General features: G+C 44.0%; 1 protein-coding gene across 3 annotated transcripts in view; it reads right to left on the bottom strand.

Moving 5' to 3' along the window:
* The window catches only part of MAD1L1 (mitotic arrest deficient 1 like 1), a 3,106,940-nt gene that overhangs the window by 3,062,441 nt on the left and 16,822 nt on the right, over nucleotides 1-27,677 (bottom strand). For all 3 annotated transcript variants that reach the window (XM_069647622.1, XM_069647623.1, XM_069647624.1), the window contains exon 2: nucleotides 24,860-25,031. In XM_069647622.1, the coding sequence (XP_069503723.1) occupies nucleotides 24,860-25,009 (150 nt within the window). In that variant the 5' untranslated portion in view covers nucleotides 25,010-25,031. The remainder of the gene's footprint in view (nucleotides 1-24,859; nucleotides 25,032-27,677) is intronic.

The following is a 27,677-nucleotide window of genomic DNA, read 5'->3' as shown; positions in this document are numbered from 1 at the left end:
TGTGCTGGGGAAAAAGAGTCGGACTTCGGTGAAGGATCCATGTACGCACACAGATCTTCAGCTTGGACGAATTTGTATGGGCGAACTCCCAAACACATGAATCAGCACTCCAGCAACACAGGAGCAGCAAACCAACTCCATGTATGTTTTGCCAAGAGTCTCACAGTACCTTGGACATGAAGAGGATGCAGCACGATGCCCCCACAATACAGCAGCAGACCCAGTCACCAGATTCTCGGTCAGGAAGAGAGAGAAGTGACACTGGAATCCATGTCACAGTAGCAGTCGAGTGAAGAGGCTCTCAGCAAAGGATTCTCAGTGGTTGTGATTTTGGCCCCCTTTTCAAAGCACCATTGAAGAATGGTTACCCCCTGGTCGATTCATCTCACTTTCTCGGTACAGCACTGCGTTTTGAGGGGACTCCAAGGACTGGAATCCTGCCCCTGGAGGCCCGGAAGGAGTCCATCAAAGTTTTGGTAGGATTCAATCTTCAGAAGGCGATGCACTGCACAATGGCCACAGGTTCCAGGGTATTGCGGTTTGCAGTACATGAAGTTCACAGTTCGTCATGGGATGGCTCGAATTGCAGGTTGTCCGAAGTCGGATTGGTCTCACCAGTTTAAAAGGAGAGAGTCCTCCGAGTTCTCCTGATGCTTTGAAGGAGCGGGGAGTTTGGAGGGGGGGGGGGGGAAATTGTTAGGAGGGAAGGGGGAGAGTCAATCAGCAGCGATTAGACCGAAGGATCTGCGGTAGACTGAAAGGGCTGCAGAGGTGCCTCTTCATCGTTTCTTCAGTTCCAGTGGTCAGCTTTCCTTCAACCTCAAAATCCATGCCTCTTATGCAGGAGGCCAGCCAATCAGCACCCATGCACCATTCAAACCCTGGGTGGTGGCTGGTTTTGGGAAGGCACAGCAGAATTCAAAGAACAGCAAAGTTAGGTAGCCCTCACACTCACAAGAGTCAAACGAGGACCTCCCCCATCCTGCATGGCAGAAGGACCAGGAAGGAACAAGGTATCTTAAAATGGCAAAAAAAAAAGAACATCCTCCAGTTTCTTCCTCTAATCCTTGCTGGCCAACTCTCGGTTTTCCTCCAATCCCTTGCTTGGTCCTGCCTAGGACCAACATGGCCTCCAAGACCCTTTATCTCCTCCACAGTCCTACCTCTGTCAACTGACAGCCCCACATGCTCTTCTTCGGAGGTTACCGGTTCCTCCTCTTGTTCCCCTCCTTCACCACCAGATATTAACACCCCAAACCTATCACCTAGCGTTACCACCCGGCATTACCACCTCAGGGCTACCAAATTATTTTGTTATGTTATCAGCTCCAGATTACTACCTGCTGTTATGATATGAAATGATATATGATAAGTCATTTATAACGCACCTGTACACAAGTGTTTCTAGGCACAACAAGACAAACTATCTTACTAAGCCTTGTGTCATTCAAATCGTGCGAGAGCGAGAAGTGCAAGGGAAAAGGGGTGGGGGAGGGAAAACAGGGCAACAATGCTCAGAATAAGTGCAAGGAGAACAACGGACTGTAGGGTTAAAGTTACACTCCCCAAGTGTGTGGTAGGCCCGGAGGCAGTGCAAGGGTGACTATGTCACGCCTCTTAGGAAGCGCTGGTCCCTCTGGCATCGGTGGACTCAATGCTATGCAGCTTCCATTTTTTTCTCCCAAGATGGCGGCTCGGTCTGCGTGCAGAGGTCTAGATGTTCGACTCACGAAATGCAGGATCTCACGGCCTGGGAGAGGAGTTCCAGGGGGATTCCTATAGCATCGGTTCTCCGACAACTCTGACACAGACGCCTCTTGGAATCCACTCCGAAGGGGAGTTCTTGAAAAAAGGTCCAATCCCTGCCATTTCTTTATATTGTTAAGAGCCAAAACTATCGAATTTGTTACAGACTGATCAAGAAAGGAGAGGGAGAGGGAAAGGGAGAGGGATTTTGCAGGATTTGTTTTGGCAGTAAGGATGAGAAGAGTGACAATCAATGGAGCGGAAGCTGCTCAATCAATGGTATGTTTGGGAGTGGGGAGGTTTTGCCCGATATGTACTCTGAAGTTGTAGTCCATGAGAAGTTGGATTCCACAGCAGATGATGGTTTGGAAGGTATGGGTGGTGGTTTGGAGAGGGATTTGACAAGGTTGACTAGTTTGTGCACAATTGGTGGCAGATTTTAGTTCTTGGAGGCGCGGTTTTGTATTGGTTATAGCACTGTTTGACTGGTGTTCTGTTTGAGGGGCATGGTTCTTTTGGCAGGCGCTTTCTATATATGACCCTCAAACAGAACACCAGTCAAACAGTGCTATAACAAATACAAAACCGCGCCTCCAAGAACTAAAATCTGCCACCAATTGTACACAAACTAGTCAAAAAAATAATATATATATATATATATATATATATATATATACACACACAAAATTGCAAAGAGGTTTGCCAATTACACCCACATTAGATTTTCCAGTCATGATTTTTGCTAGAAATCAAAAGATCCATGGTGTTTCCAGCTGGGTGTGTGGGGTAGACTAATTGTATGTTGTCAGAGGGATGGAGTGGAATCAGGATAGTATAGGATGGCTGTCTTGATGGGAAGTAACTTGTTTGAAGTCGCCAAGCTAGATCTTGATGTAGGGGGAGCGGTGCGTTTTAGTTGAGACGTCAGTCTAGTCAGTGTGGAAGTTGGGATTGTGTGTTGGCAGTGTTAAATGAGGTGCATAAAGGAGGGGAGGAAGTGAGAGAGGGCATCAAAAAATGTGGTATTTGGGGTTGGGGGGGAGAAGGGGGAGTGGGAGATTGCTGAGTGCAACTACTATATAGGAGCAAGGCCACCACATTGCTTGTGTGGGTGTCCCTATGGTGTATGAGATAGTGTGGAGGGGAGCATGTCTGGGATAATAGGTGGGTGGTGGGGTTTAAACCATTTTTCTGGAGTATGCAGTAATGATTTCATGTGTGTGAGCCGGTGCGAGTGGCAGTTGAGCAGAATGCAGGTATATGCAATTAGTAGTTTCATTTGAGTGGTCTGGTGCCTCCTTAGAACTGGAGCATTCTTTGTTTTCCTGGATTGCTGCAATTTCTGGTCCTTACTGGTCAAAACGAAAGAAGACCCATCTACTGTCTCAAACCGTTTGCATGAAGTAGAATTCTCCCATAAGAATCTCTTGATGGCTCCCAGAGAGGGCTTAGGTTTGTGAATCTTTTTTTAAAAATGGGAATGCTACCGCATAGGTAGTGCACAACATATAAACACTCCCTCATCTCCAGATGTTTCCCCATCTATGGCCGATCTGAAGGTTCATTTATTTCACCTAAATTTTATCGATGCCATTTTTTTTGTTTTATTTTCTTTTAATATCACCTTCGCCTTAAATTAAGCTGTGAACTGGAATAATTAAGGATCAAATTATAAAAAAAATAAAAGAAGACATCCTCCAATACAATGGCTATTCAACAAATGACTGGGCTGGTCTCCAAGTCGGCCTTCATGAAAAAGAAATTCCTACTGCCATTAACTACACATTCTGGTGGTAACTAACCGAACAGGTACAAGGACTAGACTAGCATTCCATTTTTCTTTCTAGCAAGACTGATTGAACAATAGCAAAAAACATGAATGTATATTGTTAAATGTCACCAATTTAAGTTGTATGCGTTTCTATACTCCCAAAACATTTTACCAAGGATGAAGGCAGTAAAGAGAGTGAGACCAGGGTAGTAAACCTGAGTATTTTGTGCATTCAGGGGCAATCTTGGCAAACTGAACACAAAACTTAGTTACATTGAAAAACAGTATGCCACCACAAAGAGCTTGCCAAATATGTATGGTGGCTGTCGCATTAGACAGTAAACCCCATACTAAATAAAAAAGGTATTGCGAACCCAGGGGAAACATGGAAACTAAGGTATTCATTAGTTGCTACACAGAAAAGGAGGCAGAAATGAACCGATCACAGATACATACAATCCAACTATATCAATTGAGCCTTGTTCGGGATGAAGTAAAACATGATTTGCCTAAATGCAAATAGTGTCTCTGGTGCAGATTGACTATCTTTAGCTAATTACACCACAGAGTTCTTTACTTTCAATTAAATAAGATACCAGCACGTATTACTAGACCATGAGCCAGAGTAATTTATTAGTAGTTGGCCTTGTGCAGCGCCTCGTGCCTGCGAATATGTTTGAGGAGTGAGGCATGTGTCCCATCTGTGTTTGTTGATAATGAAGAAGTCTTCCATAATGGGTCATGTGCCACGAGATTGCGTTTTGAATCCTTACACCCTGTATTTATTCTGATTTTAGCTAAAATGAGTGCAAGTGTTAGGGGTCCTTTTACCACTGGGGACACTTAATTATGGGGTGGTCTTAGGTTTCTGATCACTCACAATGGTCCGTTGTAATCTTACAAACTTTAGACACGGAGTATTCTTATGTCCTAGGAACTACTAACTCATGCCTTTTCTGCAGCGTTCTGACACTCCCCAATTTCTCAGTAACCTTGGCTCAGATTACAAGCTACTATGGTGTGGCTTCCATTTTGGAAAATATGGCTGCCCATTACTGTTTTGTTTCTATGTGAGTGAGCTATATTCGCATGTTGTTCATGTTGCTTTCAGCTTATACAATCGCTTATGTTAGTATTCTTCATATCTTTATGGATGCCATGTTAATATTCTTCATGCATAAATGCATATATTTGACCTAGTATGCAGTTTCTTCATGGTGCGTGCAAATTTGTTTTGTATCCAATGCATGCACATGTAATGTTGAAAGTTAGCTTGGTTTTGCTTGTGCCACTTTCCAATGTAAATGTGTCCATCTCCTGCTATACCTGCCTGGGATATGGACGGTATGGTTGGTTTATGAACGCTTCTCACCTGTGGGATATTGGGCCGGGAGAAGGGCAGCAGCTATGGACGATGTGTTCATCTGCCTCTAACTTTGGTGTTAATATGAAGGGGCCTGGGACGCCCAGCTGCCCAGAACAAGGAACCATGTAATCAGAGTTTGGAACTGCAACTTAGTCAGACCCAATTCACACGACAAAAACTACCACTGCACCCACGACTACTGGGGTAAGTTAATGGATCAATGATAGGCATTGGCCCAGCAAATGTAGGAGCACTAGGGGTGGTTGCTAGTGGAATTAGAGCAACAAAGACAAGCCTGCATAGCCGTTTCCACCACCCTCTTCTGCCATGACTGGTCGTTAACCATGAATTACTGGCCAAGGATCCCCCCCCCCACAAACCCCCCCTGGCATAACCTAGAGGTGGGACTGGGAGTGGACCACTGATATTTTGTGGTTACTTTTGTTCTTTCAACGGTAAAACATGTCACTCAGTTAGCTTTGCAACTACTCGTTCGTTTCTACACTTCTAAAGGCTCCAGACTTCCTTAAAGTTCAGTTTCCTTCTTGGGACTCTTAACGGCACTAGGCCTACTCACCCTCGCAATGAAGGATGTTTGAAGTACTAGGGGCCTTACTTTTGTCAATATATGTGTATTGCGTGTTCTTTTTTATTTTTAATAACACCTCCATATTAGTAATGTTGTAGTTCCCTAGACAGGCTAGGTTGGAAATAGCGACATGGATATAAATAGGTGTAATGGAGACCATCTAGTGTTTGATTCTTGCAAAGTGTAGGGTTTTTTGCTTTTAAGTGCTATTGTGTCTTGCATGTTGTTCATAGACAGAATCCATTAGTATTTGATATCTTTGCCTTTCCATGGAGACCTGAAACATTGAGGAACTAGAGGAAAGAATTCAGTATAGTTTTCATTTAGGAAATTATCCTAGATTACGGAACAATCATGACTTTTATTGTGGATGTTTAGCATACAGTGTTCTAGATGGAATATATAGGAGAGGGCTTCAGCTCATGTAGAGACTTAGCGCCACTTCATTAACAGCAATGCCAATTAAGGAGGGGTTACTGCTAACAGGAAGGGGCCAGGGGGTAGGGGACTTCCTGGTCAGTACCCCTGCAGAGCCCGAAGAAAGGTGTGACATTTTCCACTGATGAAGAGGGAGGTTCTATGATTAAAATATAATCTACGATCAACACCCAGGGGGCGCAGAGATGTGCTAGCACATCTGCATCATTCCCCTCTAGAGCAAGGCATTAACAGGAAGTAGAGCTCCCCCCCACCCATCAAGTTGCCCACAGAATGTTGTGCCAACCCCCTGACCCCCGACCTAGCCAAGGTCCAGAACACCATGGGGTAAAAGAACAGACTATGCAACCACGGATTAGCTGAGAAAAGCCACCGTAAAGAGGAGGCAGTGACAACAGTTCCGAGCCGCCCTGCGGCTCCTGCCGATTTCGACGAAAGCCCGAGGAGTGCAGGCAGCGCCAAAGGAGGTGAAACACACTAAGCCAGTCTCCGCACCCCAGAGGAAGGCACACGACAGGCTGGCCGGAAACCCCCAACCCGGAGTAGTCAGCAAGCACGAGGGAAGCAGAGGAGAGGGCACCCAGGACCCACATCGCCGGTGAAAGGGGTGAGCACAACTCCCCCTGCCAATAACGCATTGGTGCAGCCAAAGGCGCGGAGCATGGCTTAGATAGCCTGCGTCCCACACACCCGCTCAGAGATCTAGGCGGGCTGAGACGGGGGATAATTAAGTGCAGCACCCAGCGGTCCGCGCCCCCGGACACTTGGTGGGGAGGCCAACACTGCCCGCCCCACACCACCTTCTACGCAGACCGGAGGCCCCAGCCAAAGGAGGACACCTGTACCTTGCCCTAGGTGGGGCCGGACCATATTGGGAGCCAGAGGGCATTCCCAGGAGGAGAGCACAAGGCTGCCCCCCCCCATCCCCTATGAAGGTACAGCTAAGCAGCAAATCTCCGGGTGGGCATCGGCCCTAACCAGAGAGTGCAGAGAAGGCCCAGGATGGTGAAGAGGCCCGCATAGGGTACAACCACCTCACTGTGGCACCCGTGATATATATGGCATTTATAAAGTGCCTATACACAATTCGGACTCCAGCAGCAGAACGGTAGACCCCAACGAGGGAGAGCGGTAGTGTTCCCCAACACCCCAAACTCATCCAAGGATAAGAGGACCTAGAAGAGGAGAAGTCCACGGGGACCGAGATTGTATGCTCAGTAGATCAGCCAACAGCCAGCTAACCCAGAGGAAAATATCTTCACATACATGAGCTGGGTGGCAATTCAACTATAAGAACAGCCGCCCGCCAAATCCAGCTATGGCAGATGATGCAACATCTATGAGCAAAGATATGGCAGCGATCTTGGAGGAACTGAAAGGTTTTAGATCCGACAACACACCTGGACTAGTCAAAAAAGTGGTTGATATGGATGACTGATGAAGGACTAGAGTCCAACCAATCGTCAGTAGATGTCCTGGAAATCCGAGTTGGAAAGAAGGGAAGAGTAATGTGCCCTAAAAATTGATGATTTTGAGAGCAGGGAGCGGTGAAACAATCTCTGCTTTTTTTTGGGTTTCATGAAAAAGAAGAGGTAGCGCAAAGAGACATCGTCCAGGCAATTAATGGCACCATCAAAAAGTTGTTTAACAATGAAAACACCATGGAACCCACCTTTGACAGAGCTCAGAGCAGGAGGAGGTACCCAAAACCCCTGTTCCATACTGGCGAGGTTTCATCACTACTTAGAGAAAACAAATTCTAGAAAAGGCCAAGGCGGTTGGCCCAATACAATGGGGAGAATATAGGGTCAGCATTCACCCGGACCTGCCTTCCTTCACTGTGCCCAGGCAACATCTCTGTGGCCCCTTGACGAAATGGCTCAATGCAAAAGGAACCCGTTACAGATGGGGATTTCCCTTCTCCCTAAACTTCGAAGGGTTACAAATACAATTTGATAACCGAAGATGACATTGGCAGGTTTTCAAAGGAACTACTGGGACAATCCCATCAGAACGAGAATTCCTTGGAAGCGAGGGAGATACAGGGGAAACACCCAAGGACTGGGAAATCCAACGACAGATGACGAATCAGGGGATACCGTAAAATCAAGAACTTTAATCCACCTTCCTTAACACAGACCTGAAACGGAATCTGAGAAACCAAAATAAGTCGGCCCTGTGGGAGTCCTGCTACACACAGATCCAATCAATTCAAGGTGGCAGGGGACTATACACAGACTCCTAGATCGTTCCACCTCCCTGAGTGAGAGGCTGGATCCTGAGGGAGATGACTGAGATCTGACACAATAAGCCTCAGTCAGTCGCTCGGGGGAGAAGGGGGTGTGTAAAAGGCAAAAGTTCTATGAGCTAGTTTTGAGGGCTGGGGCTGAAAGGAACGATAGTGGGAAAAAGCATGCCTGGAGAAGGAGGGGAGTCCGATGGTCTGGACCATTGATGGCGTACATCTCATCCGTGGCTCAGACGTGATAAAAAAAAAAATAATAAAATAAATAAATAAAAAGAGGGGGTGGAGGGGGAGTTTAAGTTTTGGGGGTTGTTCGCGTGGGGGTTTGGGAGGGGTGCACAAGTAACGCAACACAGGGAGTGCACCAAATACAAATATCAGGAATAGGGAAAATACCAGGTGGTTCAGCATACAGGAACCCACAGGGCCAGAGATTTATACAGAGACTCTACGGCATACCGCATGCATGACCCGATCTCCGAGAGGTCTTTAGGCTTGCTGAACATTAGGGGTCTTAACTCCCCAATGAAGAGATCCATAGCGATCTGGGAATTTAACCATTTGAAGCTGGATGTTATGTTCGTACAATAGACCCATTGGAAGAGGGGACAGGAACCAGCCATGAAAGCAAGGGTCATTGAAAAATATGTATCAGGCCTCATGTGAATCCAAAAAGAGGGGTAGCGGTGGGAATTGCGAATAGACTGGGCTTCACAGAACTCTCCACTCTTAGAGACCCAGAAGGACGCTATATATTAGTCAAGGGGCTCCTTAATTTCAACCTATAGCCCAAATAAAGGCACTAAAACCTAAGGGAATGCTAAAATCACAAATATCCCCTGATAACTTGGCAAAAGTACAAAAATACAGAACACAGTGAAGGATCTCTTGCTGTATCAAACAGAGAAAACTAGCCTTTCTCAAGCAAATATATATGGAAAAGGGAGACCGCGCAGTCAAAATACTAGACTGGAAACTGCGTGCTCAGAGAAAGACCAAGAGAATATGTTCCATCCACCAAACAGTCTCAAAAAGGTTATATAAAAGACCAACAAATAGAGGAGTTCTGTAAATACTAGGAGACCTATTCGACTGAATACATGGGGGAAGGAGCTTGGATAGAGAAATTCCTCAAAGCTCTCCAGATACCTGGCTTCCCCCTAGAACAGGCAGACACACTAGAGGCCCCATTCATAGCCGACGGAATTAGCTCGTCCATAGGGAAGATGACATCAGGAGCTTCTCCAGGGCAGGATAGCTTCTCGGTCTGTTTCTTCAAGACATTGGGCTCCGCTCTAGCACCCTTCCTGGCTAAACTGATGAACAAGGTACTGGAATGAGGGTTCTTTCTAGACTCCCTATTAAGGGCTCGGATAGTGGTTCTCCCCAAAGAAAGTAGGGACCCAACTTAATGGCAATCATACAGGCCTAGCTCCCCGTTAAATGCAGGTGCAAACATTTTTGCAAAAACATTAAGTGTCACACTGGAATCGCTCATGCCCTCGTTAGTCCATGGAGACCAACTCTGCTTTATTATGGGATGGCAGGGCGCAGATAATATCCGTAAAACAATTGATTTAATGCACCTTGCTCAAGAGCAGAATCTGGACGGATTCCTGGTCTCGACTCTGAAAAAGCTTTCGATAAGGTGTAGTGGGGGTATATGTGGATCACCACACTATACACAGATCTGGCGTTAATGGTACAATATCACAACCCCTTCTCTTAACCAGGGGGGGGAACTAGACAGGGATATCCTTTGTCCCCCCCTCTTATATGCTCTCTCCACAGAACCCCTGGCAATAGGGATTAGGAACAATCCAGACATCAGATGGATAGGGTGCAGCATAGCAGACAATATCCTATGCTACCTATCGAATGTGCATCAATTCCTCCCCAACCTACTAGACCAAATTAACACCTTTGGGGCATTCTAGGGCCTAGAAATTAATAACAAAGTCTAGTGTCATGCCACTATAGCTGGCACACACTCAACGGATAGCCCAGGAAACACTAAGAGGGATGAGGCTGGAAAACAAAGAAATAAGATACCTAGGAATATGTCTACCCTGCGACCTGACTCGCCTGATTGAACTACCACCGCCCTGACCCAATTTGGTGCAGACCTTTCTCGCTGGGCCCCCTTGACTCTTTCATGGTATGGCAGGACGACCAATCAAAATTACAATCCTCCCGCGACTACTATATTTATTCATAGCGATCCCCACTCACCTCCCAGACACGGTTTGAGAGACTTAACTCTATGATCTCCTGATTCATATGGTAATGAAAGAGACCCAGAATCAAACAAACCACCCTTACCCTCCCCAGAGACTGGAGGCTTTGCCTTGCCGGACTTCTACTACAAAGCAGTTCAACTGCGCATTTTCCTAGAACACACAAGGGATGAGATGGGCACTTCTTGTCTTATCCGGAGGACAGGTATGCATCCCACAGGAAAGTTAGAGACCTGCTGTGGACCAGGACCAAGTCAGCACAAATGAGCCTCAGAGAGCACAGAGTGCTAGAGGTAATATGGACATTGTGGAAGAATGTGGCCCTTTCCTCCTGGCTTTGCCCTGCAAGCTCAATATGGTGTCCACCAACAGAGTTAGAAAAAAGAGGATTTAAAAATGCTCATATGTGGTCAGACAAGGGTCTGCAGAGGGCAGGACAACTTTTCCAAGAGGGATGGTCCAACAACCTTGAGATGCGGAGGCTGGTGTTGGGGGAAGAGGGGGTGTCAGTGTGCGATTATTTAAGGCTGAAGGGCATTTGTATAGACCCTAGGGTCGTACCAAAACTCTCCAGTCCATTAATAGTCTTTGAACGAGTCATCAGTGAGACTACCACCACGAGGGGGGAATTGTGTCCAAACAATATAGAGTACTGGTTACAGCAAGCCTGGAAGGGAGACAACATTTCAAGCGTGGGAGGTGAAGACTGGGAGGGGAAATAGCCGAAGAAACGTGGAACCAGGTATATCGAATTATGTTCTACAGGCATCTGTTCACGCCGACAATGGAGCATAACTTACATGGCTGGCACCTAGCCCCCAGGAAATTTCTAAAATGTTCGCCGGGGTCTAACCCCTCTCCCACAGGGAATGTGGACAGCGGGGCACATCATATCACATGTGGTGGACATGTCCCAAAATCCAGGTATAAGGGACTGAAGTCCTTAGTTGGATGAAAGAGGTGGCAGGCATAGCCTTCACCCTTGACCCACGGCAAATGCTACTGGGGTAGCAGAGAGGGCCAGAGACAAAAGCAGGCTTCCACAAATATGTGAGGCAATGCTGAGAGCGGCCCGGGTAGCAATAGTGCAAAAGTGGAAGAGCTCAGCCACCCCCTCTAAAGAGAACTGGTCCCTTAAACTCCAGGACATATTAGTTTGGAAAAACTCACTGCAATGGTAAACAATAAGATGGAATCTCACATGTAGTGGGGAATGCTCATACCGCATTGGGGTAACATCAGTCCATGTCATCATAACCATCCACAAGGCTCGATTGGCCACTCAGGTTGAGAACAATGAGCACATGCCCAGGATCTCGCAGGGGCGAGTCTCCCCTTAAGAACGCAAGGGGAACTTAGAGAGCCTAAATGACTGCACAATTAAGGTGCCCTGAATTCCTGCTTTAATGCCGTAAGAAAGGTCAACTTGAAGAAGCATATGTTGTAACAGAGTGTTGTTTAAGTTGGTTTGCAGGGGGCGTGAGGCAGGGGAGGGGAAGGGAGGTTATGGGAACAAAATGCTATACCGACAACATGCTTATTATTGTAACTGTTCCTCATGCAATAAGTTCAATAAATACAAAGTTTAAAATATATAGTCTACTTATCAACTGCCAGAAAGGGGCACCACTGAGACTCCAGCATTTTTAACAGAAATGGCAATCTAAGTCCTCCTCGTCTTCACGCGTTATGAGCCCTTGTGCAATGTTGGTACTGGAACTATTAATCAATGTTTGCATAGTAACCTGGTGATGTCAGAGGGAAAGGTGTCCTTTAACAAGCCAGATTTAACCAGTTTAAGTCAAGGGGTTATGGGCAACAAAAGTTGATAGACATGCTAGAATTCAAGGAAATATTTTACAGTCTTGATTTATGAGAAAAATTGGGGCCATCATTTGATACTAATATAGGGACTTTGTTTAGGAGTAACAATGGTCACAGCATCTCCAAGGATGCCAGTAATTTAAACAGTTTGTTATGTGGTGGAAAGGTTAATTGGGGGAGGGGGGGTTAAGAATCTTGGAACGTAGCTTAAATTCTGCGGCAATGCCATTACGCCCTGGTTCTTTGCACAATTGAATTTAGTGGATAGCATTTGGAGTTCATTTAACTAGATTGGGCATCTATGAAGAGAGATGCTTTTTCACTGTGTGGGGAGATTCAAACTTTGAGAGCTTGAAATTGCGAAGTATTTTTTTCTATTTTGTTCAGGTGTTGATCGGCCCTATAAAGATTTAGAAAAATCTAGGAAACCCTTTACACTCAGGTTTAATGGTGGTTGGTCTCCTACTATTCTCTTCATTACTTGGATTTGTACTTTGTCGGCCTTTGTTTTAAAAGTTACCCAGTAAATGTTTTGCCCACCTTTTTCATTTCCACATTTCATTTTGCATTGCGATCTCGGACCACAATATCTGCTTTTCTAGTGTGTTATGTTCATCTTTAAATTTGTTGATATACTAATTTTAGAGTTTATAAATAGGTGCTCTGTCATGGTAATCTCTTTGAGAAGTTGTAATTATGCATTTGTTTAATTGATTAAGAAGGTGAGAGAGGGTTATCAAATCCAGGCATTAAATCCATTCCAATTATTATTGAGCGAGTGGTCTACCGGATTGTTAAGATAGAAAAAATTAGAGATTGCTTCTGTACAGTGTAAGGCTTTCTTGAACTAGTACAAGCAAAGTATAGAGGCACCATAAGCAATTCTTAGTGACTGTCAGCTGCAGTAAAGATCAGTGAAATGGCTGCTTGAACTGAGATGCACCCTGATAGTTAATATGTTTAACCAAATTCCTGGAGATTAAATAATCAAGTCTAGATTGTAAGCTATGTAGGGAGGAGTGAAGGGTGAATTCTTTGTTAGCAGGGATCGAAAATTCTCAGTGAATCACATTTTGTCAAGTTTAAAAAAAGCTCGATAGGTTGCGTTCAAAATATAGCGACAGAGTGTCTTAATTTAAAGCGAGATAGCCAGTCCAGAAGAGGGCCAACTATGATGTTTAGGTCTGCCCCAAGGATAATCTTTTTCCCCACCCAATTATTATGCTCCTGGCTTTAAATTCTTCCCGAGAGTAAAGTTACCTGCAGTGGGGACATACGTGGACTAAAAAGGTTTATTTGCAAGCCCAGCAGGTTTACTTTTACATTGGCAACTCTTCCTTGGTTCTAATGAGATAAATTGAGGTCTACTGTATTGCAAACCTTTTAAATTTTACATTTCCATCAAAGGGTCATAAAATACATTACAAATCAACACTTGGCCCAAGCAGGACAATACTACAAACTTCTCCAAATTGCAGCATTCAATTACATTTAACCCTTAAATATGTATTACACACATTTTATAACTGCAAGGACCAAACTTAATTTATCTCCAATTAAAAGCATATCCCACCACTCGTGGGCAGACAGGGTCTGCTTCACAAAAAAATCTAAATAGCGTGTACTGACCTCTGTTAAAGCTCTACAAACAACCACAAAATGATTGAATGATTCAGTAACGCCCTTTTCTCCACAATATCTGCAGTTAGAGTCCATCTCGGATATCTGGCCCCAAGAGAGTTGTACCTCTCTGGTTCGTAAAGCTATTTAGCCGGAATCTCAAGAACAGATCACGGTAATGAGCCGACACATTTTTGTTTGAGAAGAGGCCAATTGATGAATCGCTCTCCTTTCTTGAACAAACCTTGACAACTTGTATTTACTTCTTGACTCCTGTGTGGCAATCCAATCTAGGACCTGCAATCTTACCTTGGCCCTCACTGGGTTAGCAATTAGCATATCAGTTGTTATATCGCAGGACTCTAGATAGCCCACACATTTCCTTTCCCAAGTATCCAACACCCAGTCTGATTTATTCGAGTCAAAAGGAGGTACATTGTCAGATACAATACATTTTCAAAAACATTTTTTTTTAAATAAATGTTTTCCACACTACAATTGACTCCGTAGACTGCAGGCCCAGTTCATATCTAATGGAGGAGACTGGCAATGAATTGGGCAGCCTCAAATTTCTTTGCCAAAAATAACCCTCCAAGATCACTTCCATGTTCTCTAGGATAAGTCCAGCATCGATTCTGCCACATGTGTCAGTTTCTGGACCACTTTTTGCTTGTAAAAGGATGTAATGGGTAATGTTGTATTACTATTGAGGGCTGTCCCGTTGGACTCCAGCCTCTTCGACTTTGATCGGAACATCATGTAACAAGCCCCTTCGTCCAAATTCTTATTCACCAGTAGTCCCAAATAGGTAATTGTGTCAACCATTGCCAGTATTTCCTGTCCCACAACCCAAGAGTATACCCCCTTGTGCTTCCTAGATGCTGATGACAGGGTGAGAACTTTGGACTTTTTAGCATTCACTTGCAGGTAATTGTTAGAGATAGGCAAGAAAATGATTCAACCTACGTTGAAGTCCCACCGAAGTTTGGCCTATAATCACCAAATCATCAGCATATAGGATCCATGGTATATGAAATTCATAGACGTGGGGGGGTGGAAGAGCCTCACACCGTCTTCCTTTGTTTTCATGAGAAAAATAGAAACATTTTGTATTTAACATTTTTGCAAGACGTATATTATTACCATTCTTCCGGCTTATAGCCGGCGAGGTCAGTTTAACATCAATCCACTTGGCCTGGAGTCTAGTAATATCATGTGCGCCAAAATGGGTCTATTGAAATAAAATAATGCGTGTGTTGTGCCTCTTACAATAATCTACTTTTTCTAGGCGTCTGTGGATATTTGCATTTAAGGAGCCAATCCCAAGATCTTTTTTGGAGTTCATGGCCAATGCATGTGATAGTGTGGGAGAGAAAGAGGTGAAAGTGAGTTAGGGTTAGTTTATGGCTACTACTGCCATCGGTGTGGCTTGTGATTGGCTTGCAATCAGCTTTACTGCCCATGCTTAGTGAGACAGTTTTCTCAAGTTGGTGGTGCGCGGGATGAGCAAGAGACTTACCAACTGAAATTGAAAACAAAGGAGAGTGATGTCAAATAAATTGAGGATATCAATAACATTGAACGGGAGACAGTGACTAGGAGCCGATAGTATGATCAAAGGTCCTTGATTCTCCCGCACCGGGGCTAGGTCACGTAGTTGGCTATGAAACCACATTCAAATTTTGCAGGGAGTTGGTCCTTACTATGCTTCTGAATTAGAAGAACATGGTTCTAAAGGAGGTGGTCCGATGTTTGTTAACAGATCAGATTAACAGACATAAGAAGAAAAAAGGGTTTACAGCTGCAATGGGATCTAGATTAGCCAGCCATCCAATATCAATGTAATAATCCAAACAGTGGCGGCAGGTCTAACACCTGTGACTTCCTGGCAGAGAGGAAGTGATCACGACTATGTTTCTCATTAAGGTTTGTATCAGGAGTGCTTTATATTGAGTAAGACTGAGCCATCATTGTGTCCCAACTGCCCATTGAGTAGTAACACATGCTGGCAGTAATGTGAATGCAAAGAGTAATAGTCAGCATTATATAGTAATGAGTGGCAGGGATTAAAACATGCCTAAATATGATTTAGAGAATTATGAGAAAACAGCGATGCATTAAATATATAGCAAAGACTCCAGCCTCATTACAAGTATGATCATGAACTAGTTCTGATTAACAGAACATAACTGAGAGGTCATCACACTTTTGCGGTCGTGCCGATTTCTGTGCAGGTGGGGCTGAATCAATGAGATGACTAGAAACATGGCAGTCCTATTCATCATGCCAGTCACAATCATTGTGTTACACATGTGAAAAGTTGGGACGATGTGGGACAGTCAAAAGCAGACCAACCATATTTACAATATAAAAGTATAGTTAGCATTAATCATAGATTACTGTATTAACAATTACCTTTAGAGGACGTTGTGAACATTAAGATAAACTGTGCACATATCGAAAGCCAATAAACAGAAACAATCTAACATTTTATATAGCATCAAACTGTATAAAAGTAATTGGCAAAAAGATTCAACATTGTTATTTGGTTGGAGAAATCAACTTCTACCCCAGGGCTGTACTGTTGTGCAAAATATTTCTGATGATGGGGGAGGAAGTCTGCTTAGGCATGAAAAGTGAATACCAATTAGGGGGAACAGATCCAAGTGTGGTTTACAGGCCTGGTCACTCTGTTCCTAGTAGTTGTTTCGTTTGGGGGAGGAGGCTATTGTGAATGGTGCGACTGACCCTTGATAGACTTGCAATGAGGTGGGTGCATGTAGCGGGTTTGTAATAAAATACAATATGGTAGTTAATGTTGCACAATGGAAGGCGAGGTGTGGGCCTAAATGCTGTGGATGGGACAGTTTATCTATGAAGATCTGAATACATAATTCCGGAGCAATCGTTTACCAAACATGTCTTGGGATTTTAAAACTTCCAAGCTAGACTAGGTCATGTCAAACTTGGTGATGTCAGACCATGCTTAATTGATGGGGTTCTTGAAGACAATCAAGAAATAAGAGGTTACTTTGAGTGAGGTTAGCGCGGTGGTGGGACTTCGTGTATTGCAGGTGCATCTCTTCTAAATAGCTACACTGCCTTGCAGGGGTGTTGAAGAATCGTGAGGTGTCTTGAACAAGAAACTTGAAGATCGGAGGGTCCAGTCTGTGTTTCAAGATGAGGTGAGGGCGTATGTTCAGGAATAACATATACATCTTAAACAGTTCCCTTCACAAAATTCTGTTAATAAAGACTTTAGAGCCATTTGTTATTTGGGGATTTCTATGAGCACTTTTCTAAGTGGAAAAAGACGATTGTATTGGAGAACGTTAAAAATAATGTGTTAGGTGGCTTGGATAGAATTTGGGTAATGATGGAATTCTATGTGACTTGTCCACCTCAAAAAGCTGGCAGGAATGGTATCTTTAATTTGGGGTGATGTGTGGTCTGCAGTCCGTTGCCTCCTATCCTGTTAAATAGATGCAGGTTGCATTTTTCCAGTTTGGCAAGTGCCACCTCTGGAGTAACGGTCTGTAGCCCTCTCTGCATATGTTAATTTCCACATCAGTTGCCCGTAAGCATAAGTGTGATAATTCCTTACTTAGGGCAGAAGCATCAGCTTGAATTGATTCAGTATTCATTCAGGTGGTCTAGACATCCTCAAAGAGTACATCGTAGACTGACTTCCATCACAGTCACTTTGGTTTTTGCAGGTGGCGGCCTTTCTTTTTTTTTGTTTTTTTTTTTTAATTTGTTTTTTTTTTTTGCTCATGGATTTGATTATTTTGCTGTGGTCATTGTAGTCCTGGTAAAGATTGATCTAAGCAATGGTGACAGTTTTCCTCTGTATAATGTTTAAAACAATGTAATTAACTGTTGAGTTTGCAATTTAACTAGATATCAATATTAACAGGTAATTTAGCGCTAAATGTATGTATGCATGTATGTATGCATGTATGTATGTATGTAAAGGTGCCGGGCAAGCCAATAAGACTACTATTCGTCAACAATTGATGCAGTGAATCAATGCTATACGGATCAGTTCTGGTGAGTTTCCTACACATATAGGCATAGAAATGGCAAAGTCGACAGCGAAGTTCAGTTCAGCTGTCACAGTTTGCGGCTCACATAGTGTTAGGTTGCTGTGTGTGGGCAGCTGCTGACTATGGGAGCAAAGCAAAGGACGGTTACAGTCCAAGACATCATATTATCCACACTGTTACAATTGTTAGCAATAGCACATTAAATGACTTCTCAGCCTGCTACTCCTTTCTAGAATTTCCTTTTTCTAAAGTCCTCTACTGGGGAGTATTCACTTAACCTTACTTATAGTCTCCACACTTGCTCTGTAATATGTTCAGTCTAGCACTATTCTAAGCAGTACTTCTGTAAACACATTGATGCAAACGTAGTAAAAATGTACTTATTCGGAATAAAAAAAAAACATGAACATGTGCAAAGTTAAAATCCATAACAAAAACAGTAAAATTAAAACAGCATAAACAGTCAAAATATATAACATTAGTCCAGCAGTGCTACATCCAAACAAGTCATTTTCAGACAATTGCCTTTGCAATTTAAGAGCATTGTCAACGTAAAAATAAGCACATTGCGCAGCAAACTGATCTTGAACTGATAAGAAACCTAATAGCTGTTTGTACATGTGTTACTCCATGAGCCTTCAATAAAAGGTAGGATTTTCTTCCTTAAAGTCATAAAGGCAGAACAAAAGAGCATAAACTGTTGTAAATCATCTACCTTATTCCTTGAACATAAACATATCTTCTTTTCCACACTATTACCCCCCACTGTAATTTACAAATAATACGTTTGTTCTAAAGCAAAGAACAATTGCTCTCTTCCTTGGCACTGTGAACCAATGTGCTTAACACGTTATATTGGCGATGCCAGTGACATTTATGTGGTCAAATTGAACACTTCGCTTTTTAAGGAGAAGTGGATGGGTTGACAAAACCTTGTTCGTTGGTGGCGCTGGCAAGGGGTTGGTAGTTATTTCACAATTCAGTCCTTAGTTTAGGTTGTGCAGTGAAATTTATTGATTCAAGTGCAACATGACACATCAGGCACAATGTACCAGGTCGGTGAACTGCAAAAACACAGCCGACACGCGTTTCAACCAAAGTCTTTCTCAAGGCAATTAGGTTGGGGTGTGGGCTCACGATAGAGCATGTAGAGAAGAACCCTGTATAGGGTACTGGCCGGTTGCTGGATAGCTGATCTGAAGAGGAGGTCCGTATGCTTCCGAGTGGTCCCAGTTTTTGTTTTTGTGGTTCAGCAACCTGGTACATTGTGCCTCATGTGTCATGTTGCACTTGAATCAAATCTCACTGCACAACCTAAATTCAGGACTGAATTGTGAAATAACTACCAACAGTACTGGAGCACCAACCCCTTGCCAGCGCCACCAACGAACAAGGTTTTGTCAACCCATCCACTTCTCCTTAAAACCTTTCCGGGAACCATGGAGTTTGGTTCCCTGACAAAACCATGTGCTAGGCTGCAGGCTTAACCTTGAACACAGACGATCAGTTGCATAGGGGACCTTGCTGTCCAGACACCAAACTCCTCACCCCTTGCAATCACTTTGCTTTTTACCCTCTATTACGACCGGATGTATGCCCTTGGTTTCAGAAAGTCGCTCACCAGCTTCCCTCTTTCAAAATTGCCAACCACTAGTTCTTTACTGAGGAGTTGGTTGTAGCCAAGTGTATGCAGAGCTCAATTAATCTAATTTAACCATAAGGATGAACACTTGAATACAACAAATCCTCCACCAAGCTTTTTGTGAGCAGCAAATGGGGATCTCCCCACAAACAGCCAATATATTAATGGTTGCACAGCTATAGCATCTTCAATATGGGTCATGCACATTCCTCATGCAACAAATACGTGGTGGACACCCGTAGTTTTCAGTAACCTGGGCCACATTCGTGTCTTTGCACCACCATATGCAGCTCCATACTTTGGAACGGCTGCTGATTTAGCAGAATAAATCTTCCGAATATGGTCCAATGGTAGGCCACCTAGATTCCCGCCATATCTAAAAATGGAACCATTAATTTGGGAAGCCTTTACTGTTGGCTGTTGCGTGTGTGACCCACTGTAAGTCGTTAGATGTTCACCCACGCCAATCTTTCCTCGTTAACTATTATATTCCCTAATGATTTACTATTGCCATCACTTTTGACTTCCCAATGTTCATTTTCAGATCTTTTTGTTCCATGCAATCTTTGAATCCAGTTACTAGTATTTGAAGAGCATGCTTTGTTTTGGCTAACAAGACTGCGTCATCGGCAAATAAAAAGGTATATACGTCTTTTGGCCTGCCATTTTAGAGACGTCACTTGTCAGAGCAGCTAATGTAGTTGGCAGAGAATTAATATAGAGGTTTAAGAGTAGCAGTGCTATTACGCACCCCTGCCTTGCTTGAGAAATCTGGAATGCTTGTACAATTTTACCTTGCTTCCCCCATCCTTACTCTGGACAATAATTTTGAGTGCAATTCGACTAGCATCTGTAGGATCTCACTTGGCATGCCCAGCCCATGTAGAGTTTCCCCAAAGCTTCCTGTGGTTAATGTATGTCTATAAACCCCAAATATACAGTGGTTTAGTAATCACAGACAGGTTTGTCTAGGACTAGGCTTCGGTTTAACAGCTGGTCTGTGGTGCCCATTCCTTCCAGGAAACCATATTGATATTTTGTAAGAATCGGATTTCCCAGTTACCAATCCATAATCTTTCTACAGAGCACCCGTCCAAAGAATTTAGTAGTAGTATCAATTAAGGAGATTGGGTGGTAAGCTGTGGGGTCCCCTTTTAAAAATGGTAACTATAATTGCCTCTTTCAATGTGGCCAGTACTGCCTTTTGGTATAAGATCACATTACATATTAAGGTTACTATATGTACCCACACCACCATCTCAGGTTTCAAAAACTCAATTGAGTTTGGTCCCGCTGATTTACCATTTGCCATCCCCATTAGGGCTTTAAAACATTGTCATGGAGAACGACAAGCTGGATCCGCAGCTCTGCCTGGAATATCGGCCAAGGGAATCCAACTCTTTATCATCCAATCACTATTATACAGAGTGAAAAGTGCTTTATTCATCTGGGCTCACCCACCCTGATCACTACAGTCGTCCAATAATTAATTGCTTGTTTTAAGAGCAGCTGCAATCATCCTCCAATATGCTCTCAAGTCTCCCGTAGATGCTGTCCTTTCCAGTTCTTGCCATGAATGCTCCGCTAGTGCCATTTTCCTTATTTTTAAATTAATTTTATACAGAGTGCTCGCTGACACCATTGCCTCCCGTTTCTGGGTTTTCTCTCGCAACACAGACCGGCGCGGTCGCTTCGCCAGCCTACATTTTGTATCGAACCATGAGGATCCCTCCATTTTTTTTGTTTAGTCTCTTGACCTTTCTTCTGTAAGCCTGGAAGGGGACTTATTTTCCCCAGGCCGTATATTTAACCTTCATGGGAGTAGCTAAACGAAGGCATGTAGCAAGCTTGTTAATGATCACATGTATAACCTTGGCCATTATTGAGTCCTGGTCTGCATATTCTCGGCATATTTTTTTAAAAATATGCTTCCCAATAAACCCCATCTCTTCCTGACTGAACAGTTCCTCATTGACCCTTAGTGTGATGACAAGGGGGGGTCATGATAGCTTTCAACGCTTGAGATTACTTCATAATCAGATTCCAATCTTCTACAGCTAGTATGAAATAATCGATCAAGCGAAGTCTAGTTTTTACAAAAGTACATTTGCCTGGATTATCAGACTTGTCTTCCATGTGTGGCTCTCAGCCCCAGTTCAATGAGAACATCCACACATCTCACACCTTTTTTTTTTTTTTTTAATCAGTGCTAGGGTCCATCAAAAAAGGAGATAAATCCTCTTCAACTGTATCATCTGTGACACCATCATATGCTCCCATTTTTAAATTAAAATCTCTGCCCACAAAAAAAAATAGGTATCAGCACAATCTGACAGCATGCATCATGTCAACCAGCTCCAGAAGAGGCCCACCTTTACCTGTGGCAGAAAGTAAATTACAAAAATGTGCAACACGCCACATGTGACCATTTCCCAATTCTAGAGCTATAATTAATGTTGGTGAGCTCTGAAATAATCATCTCTTTTTGATGTTAAAAGCATTTGATACCTAACGTATATTGCAAGGCCACCACAGTTTCTGCCCCTCTTGGCTGGTGGTGCACTTCCGCAAAATGCCTCAAAACATTCTATGTCAATTTTGTCAATGGCCCAGGTTTCTTGAAACAACAAAATGTCTGTTTCAGAACGCAAGATCTGGATCTACCAATCTGGCTCCATGTCCGACAATGTTCATGCATTGATTATGATCGTTGTATTTGTTAGGGTTTAGACGGATTGACACGAGCTATGCAACCACAGAATTGGTCCTTTGACCTGTTCGCGAGTACAGACCTAGAGGATTGGGCCAGCACATTCTCCAATGCAGCTTGAAGTCCATCATGTTCACTTGAAACTCAGGGTCATTAGCATTGATGTGCCCAGATTTATCAGATCCCAGCAAATATGTTGGGGGTGAGGGGATGGGAGTGGGTGATGTGGGGGTGTCGGGAGTGTCGGGGACTGCTGAGCAGCAGACGCAGAATTACGGCGCTACGCAAGGCCATATACATCCTGCATAAAATCCTGACTTGCTTAAGATCCAAAATCTGCAGTGTTTTGGCGGAAGGTGCCGGCGACAGCCTGCAGCAATCTGGGAACGACTGGTAGCCGAGAAGCAAAGGAAAGAGGCAGTCGCCATCCCGGCTGGCCGGGACCGTGTTGGTGCGGCCGCCCTATTGTTTGCATACAGAGCAAGGAGAGACCGCTGGACACTTTTGTCACCCCTCAGAGCACTGGTGCGCTGACAGCAGGGGAGGAGATTGCGGGCCGCTTGCCAGCGGTAAACAGTGTCAACTGCTGGAAGCGGAACGGAGCGGCGGGGAGGGAGTGCCCTGCAGCTCAGCCCTGCAGTGGTGTGACAGCCGGAGATCCGGCAGACATGTAGCAAGAAGCAATTCTGCCGCATATGGAACGGGGCTGTCCTAGGGGATTCTTCCCCTCTCAGAAAGAATTGGGTCGCCCAGGCCGGGGAAAGACCAGAGTGCAGGAAGCGGCATCCCCTGTTGAGTGGCGAGCCCTCGAATCACTCCCCCGAAGCAGGTGTCAGGGCAGAATACCAACAGGCACATAACCTGTGCATAGAGGCAGGAGCCTCATCAATTAAAGACATCAGGCACGTTTGGCGTGGAAGTGTAGGACTGTGGGTGCCAGAGCAGACATCTGTGGAAACATTCTAGGGGAACCCCTGGATATCCACAGGAGGGGTGTGTGAGAGCCACAAATTGCTCACCTGGCTTAAACTGGGGGTACAGTAGTGAAGCATGGAAGCAAGGGCCTGGTAGTGTGGGGGTGAGATGCAGGCTCAGAGCTCTACCCCTTATAGGAGGGTGAGGGGGGGGAGGGGGGAAGTCACTCAGCGTGGGTCAAGATATGGAAGTGGAACTTCAGGGGCAGGCCAGGCACCATGGGGATTGCTACTGTGTGGTGCGAGGTGGACTGGCGAGTGCTCTGATGTGGCTGACATCCCCAAACCACAAAATGGCAACGGAGAAGAGTAAAAAGGCTGCACAGCAAAGCAAAGATTGAGCAATTTGTGGTTTCTAGCCCTGCCGCGGTGCAGCCCACCACAAAGTGCACCTCTGGCATGGAACAACTGACTCAGGAACCAGCAAGTCTGTGGGGTGGTGATGTGGACAGGAGAGAATGTACAGAAGCCAGATGTCTGTATGTAAAATAAAATTGTGAGCGCTCTAGTAACTGGGGATATAAGAATAACTAAGGGAGTGACTTCAGAGTAATAATAGTACTATGGTCAAACACTTCTGAGAATGTAAAGGAAGTGTGTATGTATCTGATCTGCCGTGCAGAATTCTGCCCCAGCCAAAGACTTGGCAAGCTCTCGCTCATTCTACTGAATGCCCATCACCCATCTGCTGTACCAGCAGGGAATTGGGCTGTCCCGTTTTTTGGGTCAGCAGGATTTCCACACTCCTTTTCAGCGATGCTTGAATGTGTAGACAGGGAACGACAGAGGAACACTTTCTAAGTGGGGTTATCTCACTTCTCCAGAAATAATTTTTGGTCTCCATCTTAACAGGGTTCCACAGAGATATTCTGCAAGGTCTTCAATAAAGCACTGCTTTTTGAGTATATTCTTACATTCCAGCACTCATCTCTCCTACGTCAGAACTGTTGGCCCCTCGACTCCTTTTGTTACCAGCTGCTCGGGGTGCCCCAGTCACAGGAGGAGGCCAGTTGTTTAATTTCCATCAGTGCTGCCATACCAGGTCCTTTCAGCGAAGAAAATGCTGCTGTGGCCAAACCCACTCAGCTGCTGTGAGTCGAAGACACCATCTTGCCAGCACCAGTGCATACATACCACATGGGCGCTATTCCCCAAAGCATGCACAAAGAACACATTAGGCAAGTGTGGAAAAAAGGCTGCAAGTCCCAGGTGCCATCAAGGTTGTTCATACACTCCGTTATTCCCAAAGATGTACGTATTGCGTGTTGTCAACCTGTCACAGCTTTTCCAGGCTCTGCTGATCCAACTCTTGTCAGAGGCTCCTTTCTCACTTAAAGGATTGCTTCAGCCACTTTTCAGACCAGTTTCTTTGGTACCAAACGTGGCTACTAGACTCTAGGATTCGCATTCCAGAAGTTTGCGCTCAAAATATGTACATGGGTAAAAAAAAAAAAATATATATAATAATAACTCTTCTTACAGGAAAGTCACATTTGAGGTTCGATAAACTATTAAAAGGTGATGTACATGCTTCAATATAATACTTCCTACTACCAATTAAGTGTATATCCTTGCAAAAATGCCAACATAATAAAAACATTTCTAAGATTTTACATTACAGACCATTTAAAAAGTTCAATCGAGAACCAACCCGAGTACTCTGTTCATACTGCAGCTGCAGAAAGCCAAAGGAACTGCCACCGACCAGACTTGTGGGGGATTCCTCCGACCTCTGAGAAAGGAAGTTATTGAAAGATCGCAGGGTGGAAAAGACAGTGGTGTTTTCATCCAGATCGTCCATGGTGTTGTCTGGTCTCTCAGACCTGAAACACAAAATGCTCCACGATTACTGCGCATCAGAGTTCCAGTTTGATATGTACAAATGGGGGCAGTAAGCCTGCTGCACACGTCATTGATATAGACCATTCCAATATTACGTGTATACCTTTCTGGGGCCATCTGGCAACAATGTAGGTCCTTTCTTCCCTTCGCCATACATTCACCTAGTCACATTTACATCTCCATACCTTTACCTCTCCTGCGTTTCACTGGCCCTGGCATTTACTTCATCATTACAGGGAAAAGCCCCTGTACTACCCTTTTTTAACCCCATATTCAACCCCTTTCACCCCAACCTTTAGCTAACCTCAACCACATTCATTACCACCTTGACAATGTACTCAATATTCTTATTTTCATAATAACAAGTAAGAACATAACAGTGTTAATCAATTAAATATACACTTAGCCACTCAAAGTCAAAACATTAAATAATTCATCACAAACTAGTTCTAAATAACTAATAGAAGAAAAAGAATAGAAGTGTATTAGGGAGGAAAAAGAAAAGAAAGCATTGAAGCCAAGGACTAAAATATTACATTTGAAATTAATTTTGCAGCAGACACAAAAATATCACAAAACCATTGTATAAAATGATAATTATACCCAACAGTAATTTTCAAAGTAGAGACGTATTTTACCAAATTAAATTCCTGTTTCATCCATAGACATCAGGAAAACTGCTCCATATGTAAATTTCATCTGTGTTTTGTAGATGGCTTTTTCATATGTTGAAACAGTAAGAAGCTATTAAAAGAATTACTTGATAGATTTCCAGGACCTCATTATCAATTTTTTAGCAATCATGCATGCACGCAGCAACCATACTTTCCTGCCAAAGGCGATTTCATCCAGCAAAGATAGATCACCTATAACCAACAAAGAAGCATTCATGGGGATCACAATGTTTAAGACTAAACTTAATCTTTCACATACTCTTTCCCAGAACTGCATTGTTTTTGGACAAGACCAAATCAAGTGACTGAGGGAACCTATTGAGCACTTACACGTCCAGCAGAGATCGCAGTCCAAATGTTGCCTTCTGAACAACTTTTCAGGTGTCCAATAGGCTCTACATAGTAATTTAGTTTGAAAAGCTCTAAGGCCCCAATCCAAACTCACCAGACGAGTGTTTTCACAGCACCTCCGCCAACATCTCATGGCAAAGTCCCCCCCCCCCCCCCATCTCCTCTGCCCAAATTGCTGGCAACCTTAGATCTCCTTTTCAATGAGCTTTTACGATTCCGTACATGGTAGATGCACGGTGTGATGCACTCAACCATATCTCTAAAGCTGCCCAGGCTGTACTCTGAATAGCCAACTGCGGCACATCAACACAAGCAGAAATAATAATCTTCAGTTTCCTGTATTCAACAAATCAACAGTCTGCCATCTCATATCTGGCCAAGTTGAGTGTACGGTATCCAATTGCCTCCCCTCAAACAAATCTTTAATGTATTTTATACCAACCACAAACCATTCTGTCCAAAAGAGGGTCCTTCCTTGGTATTTCAATGCTGGGTTATTCCATATGGATGTATCTGGGTGCAAATGGGGGGGGGGGGGGGGAATCAGCACTCATACGACTTGAGAGTTCACACCAGCAGTCTTGCAAGAATGAAATTAGTGGGCTGGTCCTTCTTGATTTACTTTTCTTAGTAGTCAGCAGGGCTTTAGGGTCCAGTTGGGAAACGCACCACACTCCCATGATAAGAATTCAGTTTGTTCATTGTTGTAGTCAGCAACCCTGCACAGGCGGCGAGTGGAGAATGATAAATGGTAGTCTAAGAAGTTAGGCAAGTTCATTCCCCCCAGGTTTTAATGGGAGTTGAAGTTTCCAAATTGCGAGCCTTGGAGGTTTCCCATTCCAAATAAAGTTTTGCATAATTCCATTGATCTCTTTAAAAAAATGTTTCTTGGTACCTTTTGGGAGCTTGGATAAGATGTAATGTATCCATGGTGCCAGATTCATTTTTATACAGTTTATTTTGCCCCAGGTTGACACAGCGGGCATCGAGGCGCCGTTACAGGAATTGTGTTTTTTTTTTTTTTTTATTTAGTTGCGCAATTGGTCTTTCATCTTAGTTGCGCATTTATAACGCGCTTAAATACCCAGGAGGTTTCTAAGCGCAGACCCGGGGATCGAACCTGTGTTGCTTCGTGTCGTCTTGCTTCCAAGGCGAGCACATTGTCGCTGAGCCATCCTCCCGCGTTATTCAAATCTCTGACTGCAGTAATAAAGCGATCGCTTTCAGTTATCTTTAGCCTATGTGCTCGCAATTTTCCTGCTTTCTCACCACTCTCGAAGTGATTAGTTTTTTTGCCTGAATAGGGCATAGTCAGCCTGGCTGGAAATGAGTTTGTTAAGTTCATATTTAGCTTTTCTCAGCTCAGACTTTGTCACCTTTGCTTGTCACAAATAGATTATCTAGGTGCTTTGCTTCAGAAGAGTTTTTGCATTTCTTTGGCTCTCAGTTCTCTCTTTTCCAGTTTTTGAAATAAGCACTCCACGAACAAAGCATTTCAGTGCTTCCCAAACTGTCGAGATTTTGACGTCAGCAGTTTTATTGATTTGGATGAAGCTTTCAATTTCCTCTACCACCTCTTTCCTGATTTGGTCATTTTTTAGA

Source organism: Ambystoma mexicanum, chromosome 2q (assembly GCF_040938575.1).
Source record: "Ambystoma mexicanum isolate Mex_15411 chromosome 2q, UKY_AmexF1_1, whole genome shotgun sequence".
NCBI lineage: Eukaryota > Metazoa > Chordata > Amphibia > Caudata > Ambystomatidae > Ambystoma > Ambystoma mexicanum.
The sequence above is the reverse complement of the archived record's forward strand: the minus strand, read 5'-3'. Positions and strand labels throughout refer to the sequence as shown.